This window comes from Scleropages formosus, chromosome 7, assembly GCF_900964775.1.
Source record: "Scleropages formosus chromosome 7, fSclFor1.1, whole genome shotgun sequence".
NCBI classification, from domain to species: Eukaryota; Metazoa; Chordata; class Actinopteri; order Osteoglossiformes; family Osteoglossidae; genus Scleropages; species Scleropages formosus.
The window spans coordinates 14985191-15003749 of record NC_041812.1 but is presented as its reverse complement, the minus strand read 5'-3'; the positions used below and the strand labels follow the sequence as shown (position 1 = coordinate 15003749).

The following is an 18559-nucleotide window of genomic DNA, read 5'->3' as shown; positions in this document are numbered from 1 at the left end:
GCTGTTTTAGCGATTCTTCATTGCATGGGATCTTGTAGTGTGAGGGATGAGTGAGCGCACGCCGAGGTCACGTTGCGGTCAGGTCTCAGTACCCTCTCCCTTCATCTCTCATCACCTGTCTCACCTTGATTCTTGCCTAGAATCAGAATCATCCCACCACTCTTCCTCTCTCTTCTCCTTCACTTCTTCTTCCTCGCTCTCACCTCCACTTTTATTCTACTTTCACCTCCCTCAGAGACCCTCCAGTAAAGTCTCTCTAACTTGAAGACTGACCGCTGCTCTGGCATAGTGAGTGCAGCAACACAGAAAGAATTATGTGTCTGTGGCACGTAAGAGGTGGGTAGGTGTGCTGTGGATTGCTGAATATCAAAAAGATATGCTTGGGTTGGACTTTTAATCATGATGACTAAAAAAAAGCCATTATTGGTAAATAATCCACAGCTTTGCGTTGTTTTTCTGCATGAGGATGTAATTTCTGTAGTTGCACAAACTGGTTATGTACAACCAGGTGCACAAAACTCCTGAAGTGCAGACTTTGGACAGGGAGAAGTTGTTGGATTTTGAGGAATCAATATCATTTTAAATAGTGGGGGCAGAAGAAATTGTGTTGTACACTGCATATGCTCTATGTAGATCTGTGCTGCTAAAAACCTTGGCTACACAGACAAGCAGGCGCAGTTATAGTTTAGTGGCACAAATAACCTTGTTGGAAAACATTTTTGGTTGTGTAGTGTCATGCGAAACATAGGGGCCTGGGACAGCTGGACCCAAGTGCAGCGTCGGTCGTCCGGAGATGAGGGATGAGGCGAGTTCTCGGTGTCGGGGACAGGCGAAGGGTCGGTCGATCGGCGGTCAGGGTCAGAGCAAAGATCCATGGGCGAGGTCAGGGGACTTAGCAAAGGGTCAGTCAAATGGCGAACAGGACAGGAACGAGGATCCGTGGATGTGGTCGGGAAACGAAGCGAAGAGGAGGACGTGAATGAAGAGCTAGCGATGCTTGTGAACGAAGTGTTACGGGAAAGGGTGGTTGTCCCTGACGAGATTCCGAAAAGGTCTGGTAGTTGCGGAGTGTCTTTTAAAGGGTAGGTGCTAAACTGGAGTGAGGTGCTGTTGATTGAGTTGTGGGTGTGGGCGTGACATGTAGACAGTTGTGTATAGATTACATATTCTGTACATGATGCCATGCTACCCTTCTTCTGAAATTCTTTGCCTGCATCGGTAGCCCGACTGCAGAGCACATCTTTCATGCACAGTTTGCATCGTACAGTTATCAGTAACAGCAACGGTTCTGTGGAACAGTGACAACCACCCTTCTGTACTTGCTAATGCGGACCAAAAAGAAAAATTTATCCAACAATTCCTAGTGACACAGAGTAACAATGACCTACAATACAGAGCATCTCTCATAGGAGCATCTCTTAGATGAGAGATGCTCCTATGAGAGATGAGAGCATCTTAACTGAGGTTAAATTATGGAAATAAAGAATTCCAAAACTGAGATTTTAGACTGGTATCCAGTAGGTTTTTAATATATTTTGATTGTTGTTTTATTTTTTATTTTATTGTATGTTATGGTATGTATTGTTTTACGTGAATCCAATGTTGTGCACTGACCGTGTCATGGTTGTCCAAGACAAATTTCCCAGAAATGGGACAATAAACTCTATTCTATTCTATTCTATTCTATTCTGTTCTATTCTATCTCTCATGCGCATAGGAAGTTACATGTGCCAATGCATGTCTGTCTGAACCACTTACTCCACAAACAAAGAAAACATGTACAAAATAAAAAGGACAGAAAGACTACACAGATTAGTGGCAGAATGGCCGGGAGATTAGAAAATGAAGGAAGGGGCTGTCAGGAGAAGGCTAAGTGGGTAGAGATGGAAACTAAGTGGGCTCTGGTGCTGAGGAGAGAGAAGTGGTTTTTGGGATGTTATGCAGCAGATTGTCCAGCCAATGAGATGCAGGGATTCAACCCAGTGAGCCAATAAGAGAGCAGCGGGGGGAGGGAAGGAGCAGAGCGCAGCAAAGCTGCTTTTCCAAGCTGCAGATGAGACAAAGAGCAGCCATCGGTGTCAGCTACTGCACCCAGAGAAACATCCCTCTCCTCTCTGCTGCTTTTCTTCATCAAACTTATTGTCCTCCTCATCTGCACATCCTGAGCAGCCATGCCCGAGTGCTGGGATGGGGTGAGCTGCTATTCCTACATGTGTGAATGTGTATTTGTGCATGTTTGGGCTTAGCCATGGGAATCTGTGTCTGTGCACCTATTCGATCACTCGTATAGCATCATGTGCTGCGCTGCGTTTGTAATTTTCAATGAAAATTTTCCGTTCGAAAGCACTCTGAGTTTGCCTTCAGGACAGACCTCAACATAAGAATAAATTGTATTGTATTACATTATGCATTTTGTAATGCTTGGCAGGTGATGTTTTGCCCGGAATTCCTGCACTGACCTCTGAATGCATCACATTTATTTCTCTCACTATGTTTAGGTGTTTAGTTTTAGGTATTTTTGTTTTATCTGACTGTCAGATTGAAAAGTGATTGGGCACATCTCCTCTTGTAACACAAGATGCCCTGTAGCGTAGGCGTTCTCCCCCAGTCTGTGTAAAACCCAGCTGAGTACTCTTGCTTGACCTGCCTGACAGAGAGCCTTAGAAAACACTTGGATTTACAGAGATTCCCACACACTGCTATGTGGCTGGAGCAAACACACAACACCAGCATGCTGACCTCTACGTACAGTATATTTTCTTGGTAACAGTGACACACATAGTAGTATAAGCAATGGTCTGAAATAACATAGATTACAATTTTTGGTTGAGATTAGGCACCGTTTCTCTGTGTGTCACATGAAATAGCAGATGTTCATTAATCTGTGTCTGTCTGCCCTGTGGAGAGACACAGCACGCCTTCTTCCTTCCCTGTTGACATTATTAAATCAGTGATAATCCTCAGTACCCTTCATTACAGAACCCCTGGTCTCTCACATTTGGTCCAATATGGCTAAAATTAACTCCTGAAGGTATGGAAAATGGATATGTGGGTTATTATTCTGTGAGCAGGTATGCAATAGTCCAGTGACCTTGGGTGAAGATGCTTATTTTACTTCCTGGGCTCGAGAAGTTGTATGGTTTTCCGTGTCTCTTTTTGCGCTGTGCCTCCTTCTGTTCATTTGACCGCTGTATTACTGCTGTTCATTCATCCGGAAGCTTACAATAATTTACCCATTTATGCAGGTGGGTAATTTTGTACCGGAGCAGTTCAGGTTAAGTACGTTGATCAAGGGTACTGCAGCAAGAGGTGGGATTCAATCCGGGTCTTTACGTTGTAAGGTGATGGGTCTAACCATTATGCTCCGTGCTGCCCTCTATCATGTGAGGATCTGTGTCTACATGTGAGCACTAGTATGAAGATGTGTGCATGAAAATATGAGAATTGGTTTGACTCCCTGGGGCAGGGGGCCCTATTAGCAGCAGCTGTTGTGGGATTTTAGTGTGTTTGTTATTCCTGCCTGGGATGATATGTGATCAGGTTACCTGCTGGGAATGGACAAGCAGTGAGAACAAGACCTGAAGGGTGGTACAATGAATGATTGTGCAATTACACACACACAGACACACACACACACACACACACACACACACATACACACTCTTCCAGTTGAATGTATCTACATCATCAATACTGTACAGTACTGTAACCATACATGTACTGTATGATTCTATATTTTTTACCTTTACAACACACACTGTAAGATAAGGGAGCACAGTGTGAAAAGTGGAACAGATAGTTCTTTCCCTCATAATTGGAAGCATGACAGGCACCGTGTGGTTCCATGCCCTCTGATAGCCTGTGGCAGCTTTAGCATGTGCATTCCTTTAAGCAGTGGAACACATACTGTATGTGGGTCAGTGCAGACAGTTCAATGGACAAGGCTGTCCATGTCCCAGTAGGAGCCCTGAATATTTATGTGAGATAGAAGTGGCCAGATGGTCTTCATGGTAGCTTTTGGTGTGTCAGTCTCCACAGAAGTGTGTGTGTGTGTGTGTGTGTGTGTGTGTGTGTGTGTGTGTGTGTGTGTGTGTGTGTGTGAATTACTACTCCGAGGTGGCGCTTTTTGTGTATCGCAATGTGAGTTGTTGGTGTCGGAGTTGGCAAAGATGTTTTTTGAGGTTCTGTGGGTAGCTCTGGGTACAGATTGGCGAAAAGCCGATGGTGGCATATCAGGGTAACATCTCCACCCTGTATATCCCGGGTGGTCAGATAAGCAAGGTACAAGATGTTGGGATAGAGTGGTGCCAGTGGTCAGAACTTCTTCTCACGTTCCTCATAGACCAGTTTACTGGTCAGTAAACAAACCATAAACAAACTCATAACATGTCTCTGCACGGGTTTCAAGTTCATCATTCTGTGTCTATGTTGTTCTGCAGGAACATGACGTTGAGACACCCTATGGTATGATCCATGTTGTAATTAAGGGTGCACCCAAGGGGAACAGACCAGCAATCCTGACCTACCATGATGTGGGGCTCAACCGTAAGTACTTTTCCTTCAATGACCCTGTTCTCTGCAGTCTTCAGGGTACCTACCACCTACTGACCTACTGGTGTTCTTGCTGAGCTCTGTCCCTTTTTGGCAATTGTAACTGCTTATTTCGATCTGTAACATCCTGAATTTCAAATAGTTCGCATATTAATTGCATGTACATAACTCACAATTTACTTAGCTCCAAATTTTCTCCAACTTGCACTTTACAGCTGCTTATGATGATTTGCAAGATTTCTAAAGCAGGATCATTTTTATTGGAACAATGTAGATTAAGCACCTTGCTCAGGGTTACTACAACAGGAGGTGGTATTTGAACCTGCGTACCTTGAGCCCAAGGTGACACCTTTGACCACAAAATGCCAACCTTGGGATTGGTAGCCTCAACACATTAATAGTCATTTGTTGACAAAATGTACTCTGTACTACATGCTGAGCCGCTGTCCACTCTTCACAGTGCAATGATTGAAAAAACCACATAAAAAGAAAACCCTCCAAGTGACACAACAGCTGAAGATACCAGTGTTATTTACTTTTCAGTTGGTTAAAGCTTCAGCTGCTGTGCGGTTCACACTCATAGAGCTCAGCCCCTGTTTGCACTCGCAAGGTGGTAATTGTAGACTCGGGTACATCTGGTAATTCTCACACTGATGTGTGCAACGTCTGGCTGGTGACAAACATTGCTGTCCCCCTCCCCCCCATGCCCTGGACCACTTTCAGCCAAACTGCTCTGCTTGGTGTAAGTACTCAGTAATTGGTACATGATGGCAGAGAGTGTGAGGTGTGGTTCAGCAGCCTACAGTAGTGAGCTGAAAGTAGGCCAGTGTGCTAGGTGGGGGGTGAGGGGTGGAGGGTGTAGCTCATGAGTTAACCCAGAAATGCATCTCCCAGTCATTGCATAAAATTTTATGATGGCGTATTCTGTGTACAGGAATTGGAGTTATGAAACTGTGATTGAAACCATTTTTAAATATACTTGTCTCTTATGAACCTGGAAGTTCTGTTTATCTGCAGTAATGCTGTTCAAGGTGATCATGCCCAATAAGGATGTGTTTCGTAAAAACAGCAGACTCTCTGTCCAATGTGTGTCATCATTCCTTGATGTGGTGGACAAATGCTCCTTTACTGAATCCTCAGCCCCTCCTCTCACTGTCCTTCATTCCTCCATCGTCCTCCTCCGCTTGTTCTCTTCAAGCAGCTCCGCATGCTTCCGTCCGGGGTGGGGGTGTGGAAAGGGACAGAATGTAGGTCAGAAAAACATCCCCATCATGCGGCAATCTGGTCTGGGTGGGTGGGGGGTGGGAGGGTGTAAGCGCTGCAGTTGATCCGTTGTTCTTGATGCTCGCTTCTGCAGCAGATGTGTGCATTAGTATGCACGGTGTGTTTCCAGCACAATGCAACCTGACTCAGTGGTTGCAGCTGAAAAAGAAGGTGAAGGGGAGAAAGGATAGGGAAAGGACATCTCAGGAGAATTATGTGAAATACATGCACATGAACAGAACAATTATTCTTTTAGCAAATGCTTTTCTCCAAAGGCGCGTACATCTCAGGAAACAATATGACAGTGCTTTACGACGGCTCAGTGCTGAACAAATGGTACAATTAATCTTTTTTTTCCATGTTGAAAAGGAATTTACTTTACTCTACTCGAGTAAAAAGACTGACATCATTGTGTCCTTGAACAATGACCTAGCTACGTGCACATATATCTAAAGATGATCTTCTTTGCTTTTGTAACAAGAGGCTTGAGGTGCACGGTACAGAGCAACGAATGTAGCCATCGTGCTTATGGAGCTTCAGTAAATGTTGAACAAAACGAATAGCCATTGAAAGTGGAGGACTTTGAATTCTCACTTGTGCACGTTTAGGACACATTCTACAAAGCCCTTTTCGGCTTCTCTTACTGCATCAGTTGAATCACACGTGAGTCGAATTACGTTGACTTGATTGCTTCAGTCTCCTCATCTGTGTGGGTACAGGATGTATGGATGTTAGACGTCTTTTTACATCTTGGCTTTTGTGATTTAATGACTCCCCAACTTTTGGAGCCATTCATTATGGAGGTGCTGGGAAGGTGGTTGGTCGCTGGTAGAGACCGATAGTTTGTCAGTCTGCCTCATTACCAGCATCATGTGAAGGAGGGACACAAGTTGAAGGAAAAACCAATGGAAGCTGAAAAATCCTGATGAAAGATCCATGGCCCTGTGTCTCCGCTGTCATGCTTGGTGGGCATCTAGGTCACATGCTTTGAATGCCGGAAGCCAAGTTAATCCACCTCTAATGTGGTCCTTATTCACACACTCTCATACCATCTGTCAGGGTTTGCTCTTAGAGTCAGCTTGGTGAGATGTTCTCTTTTCCCTCAGAATTCAGTAAGATGTTTTCTTAGTATGAAACCTAGTCTGTTACATGGTGATCTTGGGTCAAATTAATGTTTCTGCAATCCAAGGAAAAAAAATCTCATTTTACAGATTGAAAGTTACCAGTTACACAATTGGATTCTTTCATGCCCAGGCACTTCAAGCTGTGGTCCATTTTTGTCACTTTCAGACAAGCTGTGCTTCAATGCATTCTTCCAAAATGAGGACATGCAGGAGATCACTAAGCACTTTGTGGTATGCCATGTGGATGCCCCTGGGCAGCAAATAGGAGCCTCCCAGTTTCCCCAGGGGTAAGTTTCCATTGTCTTAAACCCCTGTAACCTTGCTTTTTGATTGACCGAAACGCCTGCCTATGTCCCGTTGCCCTGGCATTGACTGGCATGCCTGTGGTCTTTCTAAAGGTACCAGTACCCCACGATGGACCAGCTGGCAGGCATGCTGCCCAGTGTTGTGCAGCACTTTGGGTGAGTGTGGGAGAGTGTATTTCCACTGCCTGGAACCATGCAGCAAAAAGAGGAAATATAGAAACTATTTTTAACATACATACTGCAGTTTTTTTATGATGCAAAAAAAATGTGGTATTTCATTTATATATACATGGAAGGTAGTCTTGCCAGAAATTCTGGTCCAGTGACATTTTTTGTTCCTTTTGTGTCGACCCCTGCGCTTTTTTCAGATTTAAGAGCATCGTAGGAATTGGAGTTGGCGCTGGTGCCTACATCCTGGCGAAATTTGCTGTAAGATGATAATATGTCTTTAAAATGATTCATTTGTTTCTTTGAGTTTTCTTTTATCTGATTTCTTTCTTATTTTTTACACTTGTGGCTTTTTTTTTTCTCCATCCTCCTCCGCAGCTCATTTTTCCAGATCTGGTGGAGGGCCTTGTTCTACTGAACATTGACCCCAATGGAAAGGGCTGGATTGACTGGGCAGCCAGTAAGGTCAGTAGAGCAGTGGTTCTATCTGAGAACCTCTGACACACTGACACAGTCACAGTCACAGTGACTTGCACCTGCCCATCTCCATGACAACATACATACAGATACATAGGGAGTCACAAGGCCTTCAACTGTCGATGTTTGAATCAACAAGAGTCAAATCTGTGAGGACAGTTCCTCCTGCTGCAAAGGCAGGCATTTTGTCCCTTTAGAAGGGACAGAAATGATGGTAAAGAAACTGAAAGGAAATCAGTAGAAAGAAGAGAGCACAGATACTTATGTGGTGACAGTTATATCAATATAGGTCTCAAAATGTGTTTTTCAAATAAAGAGAAAAAGACAGGCATCCTTTCAAGGATCACCCATATATTGTGCCGCTTGGCTGTTCTCAGTTAAGTGAACATCTCCTACTGTCCTCTTCCCAGCTATCTGGCCTCACAAGCACCCTGCCTGACACGGTGCTGCCCCATCTCTTCAGTCAGGTGAGCAGTACAAATGCACATTTACGTTTATTTAGCAGACGCTTTTCTCCAAAGTGACTTCCAATGAACTCTATGTAGCGTTACCAGCCCACGCACCTTATTCACCGCGCTGACTTACACTGCTAGATACACTACTTACACTGGATCACTCATCCATACATCAGTGGAACACATTCTCTCTGTCACTCACACACTATGGGTGAACCTGAACTGCATGTTTTTGGACTGTGGGAGGAAACCAGAGCACCCGGAGGAAACCAACACAGACACGGGGAAAATGCAAACTCCACACAGACTGAGCGGGGATCAAGCCCACATCCGGCAGCTCGACCTGCTGCGCCACCGTGCTGCCGCACTTCAGCACCTGCATGTCTGCCCGGCTTTACTCGTCAATGAACGCAACCGATGAACACAGCTGCGTCATTATGGCACATCGCCACGGAATCATTACTTCATTGCTCTCACACACCTGTCTTCCCCACCTGTGAGGCAGGTTTTTAAGGTTTCCGCAATTCCACTTCTGTCCACAGGAGGAGCTGATGAACAACACAGAGCTGGTGCAGAGCTACCGACAGCAGATCAACAATACTATCAACCAGTTCAATCTGCAGCTTTTCTGGAATATGTACAACAGGTGTCTCTCACACACACATTGAAATGTAGACACATACAGTGCTGTGAACCACTCCATTTACTTTCACATGCTCTTCACACACTCATGGCCTTTTCCTTAATGTCAGTTTCCTTCACCTGGTGACTCTTCTTGAGCAGAATGTGACTTTCACATATAGTCGGTGTAGGACTGATGGAATGTGCAAGTGTCAAGTGCACGAAGCGTGTCTCATCCCCTTCATGCCTCTTATAGCCGTCGAGATCTGGAGATGAGCCGCACTGGAACCGTGCTGAATGCCAAGACTATCCGGTAAATCCCACATCCCAGTGTACAGCTTTGGTGGCCAGTGTTTAGGGGAACGTGGTGGCACAGTGGGTTTGACCGGCTCCTGCTCTCCGGTGGGTCTGAAGTTCGAGTCCCGCTCGGGGTGCCTTGCGACAGACTGGTGTCCCGTCCTGGGTGCGTCCCCTCCCACTCCAGCCTTACGCCCCGTGTTGCCGGGTTTGGCTCCTGCTCCTCGCGACCTCGTATGGGACAAGGGGTGTTCAAAGCGTCGTGTTTGGGCACAAATTTATCCTTGCATGCCTGGCCTAGGCTCTACGGTAAAGATGAAACGGAAGTATAAAGAGTTGCTGGATTAGCTGCACACGCTACCAGAGCTATGTAGATAAATGTGTACTTTCGTGCCGATAAATTTCAGTTATTCTGGAGTACGGCTGTTTTTGTGATATCGTACTTGTGTCCTCTCCGCAGGTGCCCAGTCATGCTGGTTGTTGGTGATAATGCCCCTGCTGAAGAAGGAGTGGTAAGACGGTCTCCTTCTCCTCGTTTCTTCCGCTGTCTCCTTGCCACCCAGCGGTGCAGCTTGCTAAAGCGTTGCGGGCTCAACAAGAATACTCCTCGACCTTAATTCACAAAAACAGAAGTGGGTCAGCAAAAACGATATATCCCGGCACACGGTGGTAAAATGACACCGCCTGCAAATTCCTTCATGCGGTTGGAAGAGTGGAGGATGATGGCTATTTTTTTTTTGCATCCTGCTGGAAAATAGATGTATGTATTTTCATCTTTTTCACTGGGGGGGGAGCATGTTTCCGATTGGCTCATGGTTCTGAGGAGACAGAGGTCAAGGGGGTAGCTAGACAGACATGCCTGCATGGCAGCGAGGGTGCTGTGTTTGTAGGCGGTGGCGCAGCCTTCTGCACGATGGCGTGACTCATCACTGCAGCAGACTGCGTCATCTGGGTCATCAACAACCCCCCCTTTCTGTCCTTATCGTGTCTCAGCCCCTCTCTTGTGCAGCATCAGGACCCTCTCAGCAGGAAGCGTTCATTCTCCGCTCTCTCCATCTTCCGTTTACCTTCCCTCTGTCTCTCCCACTGTTATGGCCTCTAAATTGCCTGTTTTTCTCTCCTCTCTCTCTCTTTTTTTTCTCTCCATTTCCTTGCTTTCTTCCACATTTCTGGTGACATTTTTTGTGTCTTTTATCAAGGTTGAGTGCAATTCCAAGCTGGATCCTACTAATACCACCTTTCTGAAGGTATGAATAATTTTAAATCGTTAAATGTCATCAAGCCGACCTAACACATATATTAACAGCCAGTCTGATTAGACAAATTTTTAATTTTCAGGGCTTCGTACATGTGAGCTGAAACATAACATTGGTACCCCCTTTTAGAGTGAACAATTTCCCTATTCCAAACACAGCAGGAGTGCAATTTCTGCTACAACAGTTATGTATAGATATTTCTCCAAAGTAACTGACAGCATTAGGTTATACTAAGCCGCTAACAACGATTTACCCGTCGGCACAGTTTGCTATGTTTTTTTTTAACCAGAGTGTGGTAGAAAAATGTACCTTGCTCAAGGGTTCCACAGTAGGAGCAGGGTGGAAAACTGGAGGCTTTGTGGGAGGAGACAGCTTTAATCAGTTTATGACCATCAGGCCCAATGATCTTTTCCATCGTTTAACCATTTGTACAGCAGGCTGTTCATATTGTGTCAATTCAGGGTAAGTGTCTTGATTAAGGGTACTACACATTGCAGGCCAATATTCTTAATCTTGACACTATCAACTGCTCTATATTCTTTATTTTAAAAGTAAATAAATGAAGATGTGAGAAATAAATACTAAGAGAAAAATATGAGTACAAGTACAAGTATTTTCCCCACATGAGTGTGGGAAAAATTTGAGTAAAGTGAATTAATTAACTGATAGATTTCTTGATACATCACATTCTTCCATATATCAGTGGCTGCAAGTTTAACGTGGTTCATCCTTGCAGTGCACAGTTATGTCTATACAATAACCTGAGCTTTAACCAGCGTTCAGTGGAGGCAAACTGACCGTTGTGGTGAACCAAGTGTTTTGTCAATTTGTGTAGTATTTGCAGCAGACATTGTGGCCAAACATAGTTTTTCACCCCTTTGTAGTCATGTTATCCTTAAGTTATTACATGGTAATAAGAGAGCAAGCTTAAAGTTATCCGTAGCACAGTATGATCATAAATAGTGCAAAATGAATGTGCATCTTTGTTCTTTGTACACCTTTTGTGTGGAATTTCAAATGAATGAATTTCTGGGTTAGGATTTTTGAAAGCAACAGTACGGTACAAGGTCTCTGTTCAGTGCCATGTACACCATCGCAACTATATACACAGGACACTGGGCTTTTAGATGAGCTTTTTAGCTTTACATCAATAATTAAATGACAGTTTTAAAGCTTCTAAATGCCTTGAAGAAGGATCGTAGTTTAACGGAATGTAAAGAGTGTTTTGGAAGTCAGAAGTATTACGCTGGTTGTGCGTTTGATAGGATTTTTGGTGTACTTTCTGTTTGGCCTTAGAGTTTGCTGGAGGGCTTCCATCTGCCATTGATTGATCTTGAATCAAATTTGATTTGATATAATTTGATTGATGGTCAATCAATCAATCAAATTATATTAAATTGACTCACGTAGGTGATGCAGTACATTCGTCAGTTAATTGCCTTGTTATATTTAGAAAGGAATAAAAAAATCCACTCAGCTTTCTCATTGTCATCATCTGCGTATCCAAGGTGGGCTTACTGCAAAATAAAAAAATAAGTAGAAATAAAAAGAACAAATACATTGTGACGTTTAAAGATCTTTCTCTTGCTCTTTTCCTCCTCCCACAGATGGCTGATTCTGGTGGACTGCCCCAGGTCACACAGGTCTGTGAGTGCCCATGTGAGGTTTTATTAACCCTTTCGCTTCTTGCGTACAGTCAAAGTCAGCTTTGTCATTTGCACAATATGTTTAGAATATACATCAGAGTGAAATAACATTTCTCCTGGACCATGGTGTGACACAGAGGACAACATATACAACACATACTGTTACCACAATAACTAATTACTAAACTAAGAACACTATGGAATAACACTATAGAGTAAGAATGCTATGAAATATACAGTAGTGCAGTGGTGTGGTTGGTACAATAAACAGAAAGATGAACAGATTTAAAGCGGTAGTGTAAAAGCAGTCAGGCACCCACTTGGTTCAGTAACTCAACACTCAAGGTAAAAATATGGGAAATAACACAATTAAGCACACATTACTCTCGCCACACTCTCAATACCTTTGTAATCTCTTGTGGTACCTCTTGGGTACCTCTTTGGGCAATGTTTGCTTTCTGTCTTCTCTGAGAATGCTGATTTTGTGTACAGAAACAATGTATGTTTAGTGTATCTCTCATGAAAGTGTAATGTACTATTGAACGTCATAAAATATATGTTTTTTTTTTAGCCTGGGAAACTCACTGAGGCTTTCAAATACTTCCTCCAGGGAATGGGCTACAGTAAGTGCTTTCTTAATGTTCTGGAGAGTCATCAGGTCTGAAAATATGACCGAAATACAGAAGGAGACCATGAGGGAAAGCATGCGTGGAGATGTCACAGTCTTCCTCCCGCAAGCTTCTCGATTATCCGGCTCTCGCGGCTGTAAATGAATCTCTAAGTGCCGAGCGCTTCACTGTGGTAGAAGATGAGGTGAAATTCAATGTGTCAGCATCCAGTGGTGGAAAGTGACAAGGATTGAATGGACTAGTTCTGAGAGACACTTAACTGTCCAGGGTTTCCTCTGTTATTGCCACTGCATTGTCTCTTTAGGTGTACTTTTCCTCTTCCTAGAAAGGTATAACACACAGGTGATCGTGGCACTTCTAGGGTTAGCCTTCTCTCTTGGTATATCAAAGTCATTGTCCTGTCCGCACTCTCTCGTAAACCGTGGTGTGTTTTGTGTGCTTGAGCTGTGCCTTAGAGAAGTGTGTGTTGTCTGGAGTTATGTTAATTCTTGCCCTTTGTGTCTCCCCTGCTCCCATCAGTTGCGTATATAAAGGATCGAAGGTTGAGTGGGGGGCCAGGTACTTCCTCTTGTTTACTTGTCCCCCCCCACATCCAGGCACTGAGTTTTGACTGTCTTCTGCTCTTTTAATTTATTGCACTTTTGTTTCTGTTTGTTTTGTGTTTTAGCCTAAACTCTGCTCTTTATCTTTTGAGGTTTGTTTTTCTCAACCAGTGTCGATATTTTAATTTCTCCTTAAATGCCCTCTTCAGTGCCCTGCACGGTGTCTGGTTTGTCCAGAACTTCTCTGCCATGTACTGTCTTCTCCACTGGGCTGAACCATGTTTACATGCTTCATAAAACACGAGCGGTTTTATGAGAAGTGCTTGCACACGGAGTTGCCCTGGAGTTGCGGATGTGCTGAGATTTTAAAGAGCAAGACCGAAGAGTCCGTCGTGTTTAACTGCACTCTCGATGCAAAATATTCAAACTGAGACATTGTGGAAATTTGCATGATTTCATGTCACTCCTCCTTTCGGACCTCTCCACCCACCCGAGTGTAGGACGAAACCCCCCCACCACCCACACCAAGTATTGCCTGACAATGCAGCGCCATTTGCATTTGCACTGCTAAAAACAGCTCAGACCATGTAGTGAGGAAGTGGGGTTTTGTGACATTTTTATAGAAACATTGAGAAAAATTTGTTAAGTCCTTGGTATAATTCTCACATTCTTGTCTTTTATTTATGAAAAAATAACAGACTGGAATAAATAATAATAAGTTAGATATTGTATTTGATGAGGGGGTGCGGTGGCGCAGTGGGTTGGTCCAGGTTCTGCTCTTTGGTGGGCCTGGGGTTCAAGTCCCGCTTGGGGTGCCTTGCGACGGACTGGCGTCCCTTCCTGGGTGTGTCCCCTCCCCCTCCGGCCTTACGCCCTGTGTGCCGGGTTAGGCTCCGGTTCCCCGCGCCCCGTCTGGGGTGGGCGGTTCGGACCTTGCCCAGGGGTGCTTCCACCACCATTGTATTTGATGAATGTAGTTTTAAATATTGATGAATCTGAAGTATAAGACATTTTATGTAATACTAGCAAGATGAGGAGTGGAATATACTGATATAAAGAGCAAGGAAAGACAGACTCAGTGGTCCAAATAGCTCTGGGGCAGAAAACAGAACTGTATAATTAAGAGGGAGCACCAGCATGTCAGCATTGACTGGATAAAAATGAAATGATCATATCCTAAACCTTCTTTGATGTTCCGTGGAACTATGACATGTTTTTCATTGTTTGTATTACATTTTTATTTCATTTTCTTTTAAATATGAGCACTGTTTTAGTAATCTTATATAACAAGTTAGAGGGAAAGCAATAGTCTTTGTGAGCATCAAATTTTTTGGATTCTATTTTCAATTTTAAAATTGAGAAATAGAGCTGTTTCTGCACAGCAGTATCAGCCCAAACTGAAATATGGGTCATAAGCAAAATATGTGACAGCTATACAAGTATTGGCATAGCTACACAACCCCGCCTCCTGGTCTCGTAAAACCATGCTGGTACGTCGTGAGAAAGGGGGTAATTTTTTGTGCTGTATGGTGCAGCTTGGCATGCATTAAAAGCAACTGAAAGGCCTCTGAAGTGAGCCAGCGGTTTGGCATGGTATGAACAAGGGTTATACAGTAAATCACAGCAGTTGTGTAGACATTACCTTGGCTGTGCTCTTCACTTGGTCACTGCTGCATGACATTTGCGTTCCAATTTTTTTCTGCTTCGTAAAGTGGATTAATGTTCTTTTCAGCACTTTCAAACCAATCACTTATAATTAAGAGAAAACTGTTTAGTAAGTGGATAAGTGTGTTTACTGTAGCTCATTTATTGATTTTACTGACCCTTTCAGCATTATAAATTGTTCATTTATATGTTCATACAAATATACATTTATATTTATGTGTGCTCCTTTTCATTTAACCGCTTTTCAATTTTGTATGCACGCTGTGTGACTGCCTCAAAATCATTCAAGGAATATTTGGATGTATCTAGTTCCCTCATTTTCAACAGTTCTTGAGATTCTCTGCAGTTGATGGTCCAGACTTCTCTTGATTTTCATGACTCTCCCTGCTCCCTGCTTCCTGTCCTACAGTGCCCTCCGCCAGCATGACTCGACTGGCTCGCTCACGGACCGCTTCGCTCACCAGCGCCGGTTCCATCGACGGCTCCCGCAACCGCCCCTGCACCCACTCGGACAGCAGCGATGCCGTGGGCCAGCTCAACCATACTATGGAGGTCTCTTGCTGAGGGCCTTGGGACTGGGAGCAAGGGCCAGGAGATCTCCTTGGATGCAACCTGCACCCCATCAGCTCCTTTTCCTCCTCTCTTTGCACAACTCCCCTTTGCTCACCGCCACCTCCTATGAAACCTTAGATTTAGCAAGCACTTTGTTTTACATAACCTTTTTTCTACTTTTGTCCAGTGTCTTCCCACCCACACCCAAACATTTCCTCAATGACTGCTTCCTGTTCCCTAAAATTCATTTCATTTCTTGTGTCAAGTGTTGCAGGAGGGGGGTATAACATCAATGCAAAAAATAAGTTTCTGAAGTATTCAGGATGACTTCTGCTTGAGGCCGTAGATGGTTAAACACAGTGTGCATAAAGTCATGCTTTATGGAAATTATATCTTAAGAAGGATTTTAGAAGGCTTTATTGTAGCAGTAATTTCTGGAGTTTTCAGGTCATGCGTTAGGAGTGTACCAGGGCCATTCTGTAGCAGATCCTTCTCTTCCATGACTGACCAAAGTGGCACCGATGTTGGACATGGCACTTGAAGGGAGTGCCCAGGGCCTGGTACATGGCAGCACGTATTAACCGCCACCACGCCACCATGACCCCTCCCCCTAACCCCTCTCCATCTCTTGCGGTATGACATGTTTCACGGCTTTACCGCCTACATAGCCTGTTGTGGTAGTGCGGTAACATAGCCTGCTGACTGAGAGCATCACGCTGTATTCAGAAACAAAGACGGAAACATCCTCTGAAGTCCACCATCACGAAATGCTAGTTCAAAGTGGAGACAGGTAGTTTTAAAACACTAACCGTGCAGTGAAATCGGAATTAGAGCCTAGAAAATTAACATTTCGTGGATTTTTTTTCTGTAGGCAGTTATTTAAAAATGATAGAGAAGCATTGATGTTGTTTGAATATTGACACGGCATGCTGTCACATGGCGCTTTATACTGTTAAAACCACTCCATATGGTTTCAATGTTCTGTATACCTGATTGGGTGAGTGATTGAGTGAGTGATTGAGAAGAACAGGCTTGTAGTGCTCTTAGAAGGTCTTTATTGGTCATATGAGAATTCAGTTTTAGATTGAAGAGACCCATCTGTACATGTACAGCACTGAAACATGTCCCAGCTGCCTCAACCAACCGAGTAGCCGTTCGACACCCGTACCCTCCTGTACATCGGTTAAGGCTCTGCAGAACCAGGTCTGGAAAGCTCCCTGTTCCAGTGGGTCCAAAGAGAGGTGTGTGCACTGCCAGGGAGTGGTGTGCTGGGGTCTTTACATTGACAATCACCTTCCAATACAAACCAAACCAGGCCTTGGAGCCCAGGCAGACCCCACTGGAAGCAGGGAGTCCTGGCTAGATTGGTGTCTTGCGAAACACCTTTCCCCATAGCACCCAGCCCTAAATAATGATAATAATGCCAAAGCCACACACAGACAGTGGTTGGGTGCTCTGGGGAAGTATAAATAACACATAGACATGAACGGAGACGGAGCGAGAGAGAAGGGGAGAGATGGCACCGCATGCTCGAATATCCTCTGAACAAATAAAACCGAAACACACGGGCATACAGATATGACACACATACGCAAACAGATTTTACAGTGCAGATACATGAAAGAAGACAAATAATATAGCCATATTCACTTGCATTCAATCCTGCATAATTCCCTTCAATTGACAGTTGTTTTCAAGGGGAAAAAGAAAGATTTTTATGCTGTAGGCTACCTATGAATCCTTGACAGCCATGAAAATAATACATTTGCATGTCTGGGTTACATAACCTAGGATTTACAAAAAAAGTGTTCATTAATTGTTTCTGAAATGCAGCATTTTGATTTTGGTCCTATTGAACCTTATTTAGTCGAAACAGAATAATCCAGAACAATAATTCCACATACAAAATCGATATGTAATTAATTTGTTTGTTTCAAAAATCTTTTATGTTACTGTACATGTTTTTGAGTGCATGCAAAGGAATTTTGAAAACATTATTGCTCGGTAATATAAAATTTATTTTTAACATTTAAATAATGATTAAATTTAGCACTAACCGAAATTTACCGTCTATCTAGGTGACATGCGTGAGTCGAGCATAAATGTAGACACTCATCACGTGTATTACTGTCTTAAATGAATCATCAGTTTAGATCTCTCACCACAACAGCATCAATTGCAGAAGTTAAACTGAAGGATCCTGTTTTCTTACTGCTGCCACAATGCAGATACTGGTACTGTTTCTGGTGTCCTGGAGATCTGACAGTAACTCACTGTTTATTTGATGCTATAGCACCCAGCTTTATTTTGCTCTGGGTTTGCTGAGTTGCTTTTTGAACGTGAAGGATGTCAGTGTTACGGACACTAAAAAGATTTAACTGGAAGAGGGTACGTTAGGTGATAAAAAACATCTACAATGTAGAGTGCCTAAGAAATGACAGATGGGTTATCTGATACACCATAAGACTAAGATGGGACCCTTATTCAACCATGATCAGCAACAGTTCCAGTGCTGAAATGTTGTCTACTGCAATGAAAAACTAATTCATCACTACATATGCTTTACACTGTATCGTCTTTGTTATTGTGACCACATGTAGAGTACGGAGAATCCAGAGGAATGGTCTTGCTGCTGAATCGGGGTGTTGTGCGCTGTAGATGGGATGTGTATTGTGTGTGGTGTAGACCTCCCTTCTGCACAGTAGGACGTGGGTCTCTGGTGGCCTCCAGGTCAGAGAGCAGCGTTTAGTTTTTCCAGGTCGTTCCCAGTTTGTTACAATATGCTCATGTCTTTCTGAATGTCAATTACACAGCTACCCCATGAGGGGGGCTGTTTCATCCAAAGGGTGTAAACATGTGTCTGTAAGGGGTGGAGCTTTAAGGAGCCAGCTGCTCCAAGCTTGGAATGTAGGGCAACTCCCAACCCCCACCACCTTCCCCAAAATCATTGGTGCCCCACCCCTCACAGACATATACATTCACCCTACAAGGGCTATCAGTTGATAAGT

The 18559-nt window shown here is 43.8% G+C and overlaps 1 protein-coding gene across 6 annotated transcripts in view; it reads left to right on the top strand.

The window, feature by feature from the left end:
* The window catches only part of ndrg4 (NDRG family member 4), a 33550-nt gene extending 16019 nt beyond the window's left edge, over positions 1-17531 (top strand). For 3 of the 6 annotated variants that reach the window (XM_018739384.2, XM_018739387.2, XM_018739385.2), the window contains 14 exons: positions 4440-4545; positions 7105-7225; positions 7337-7399; positions 7612-7672; positions 7790-7876; positions 8299-8355; positions 8886-8989; positions 9221-9277; positions 9722-9773; positions 10461-10508; positions 12125-12160; positions 12735-12786; positions 13312-13350; positions 15409-17531. In XM_018739384.2, the coding sequence (XP_018594900.1) occupies positions 4440-4545; positions 7105-7225; positions 7337-7399; positions 7612-7672; positions 7790-7876; positions 8299-8355; positions 8886-8989; positions 9221-9277; positions 9722-9773; positions 10461-10508; positions 12125-12160; positions 12735-12786; positions 13312-13350; positions 15409-15563 (1038 nt within the window). In that variant the 3' untranslated portion in view covers positions 15564-17531. Of the gene's footprint in view, positions 1-2033; positions 2193-4439; positions 4546-7104; positions 7226-7336; positions 7400-7611; positions 7673-7789; positions 7877-8298; positions 8356-8885; positions 8990-9220; positions 9278-9721; positions 9774-10460; positions 10509-12124; positions 12161-12734; positions 12787-13311; positions 13351-15408 lie in introns of those variants that run through there. The other 3 variants (XM_018739388.2, XM_018739389.2, XM_018739386.2) reach the window with 3 other exon arrangements.
* Positions 17532-18559: the final 1028 nt, after the last annotated feature.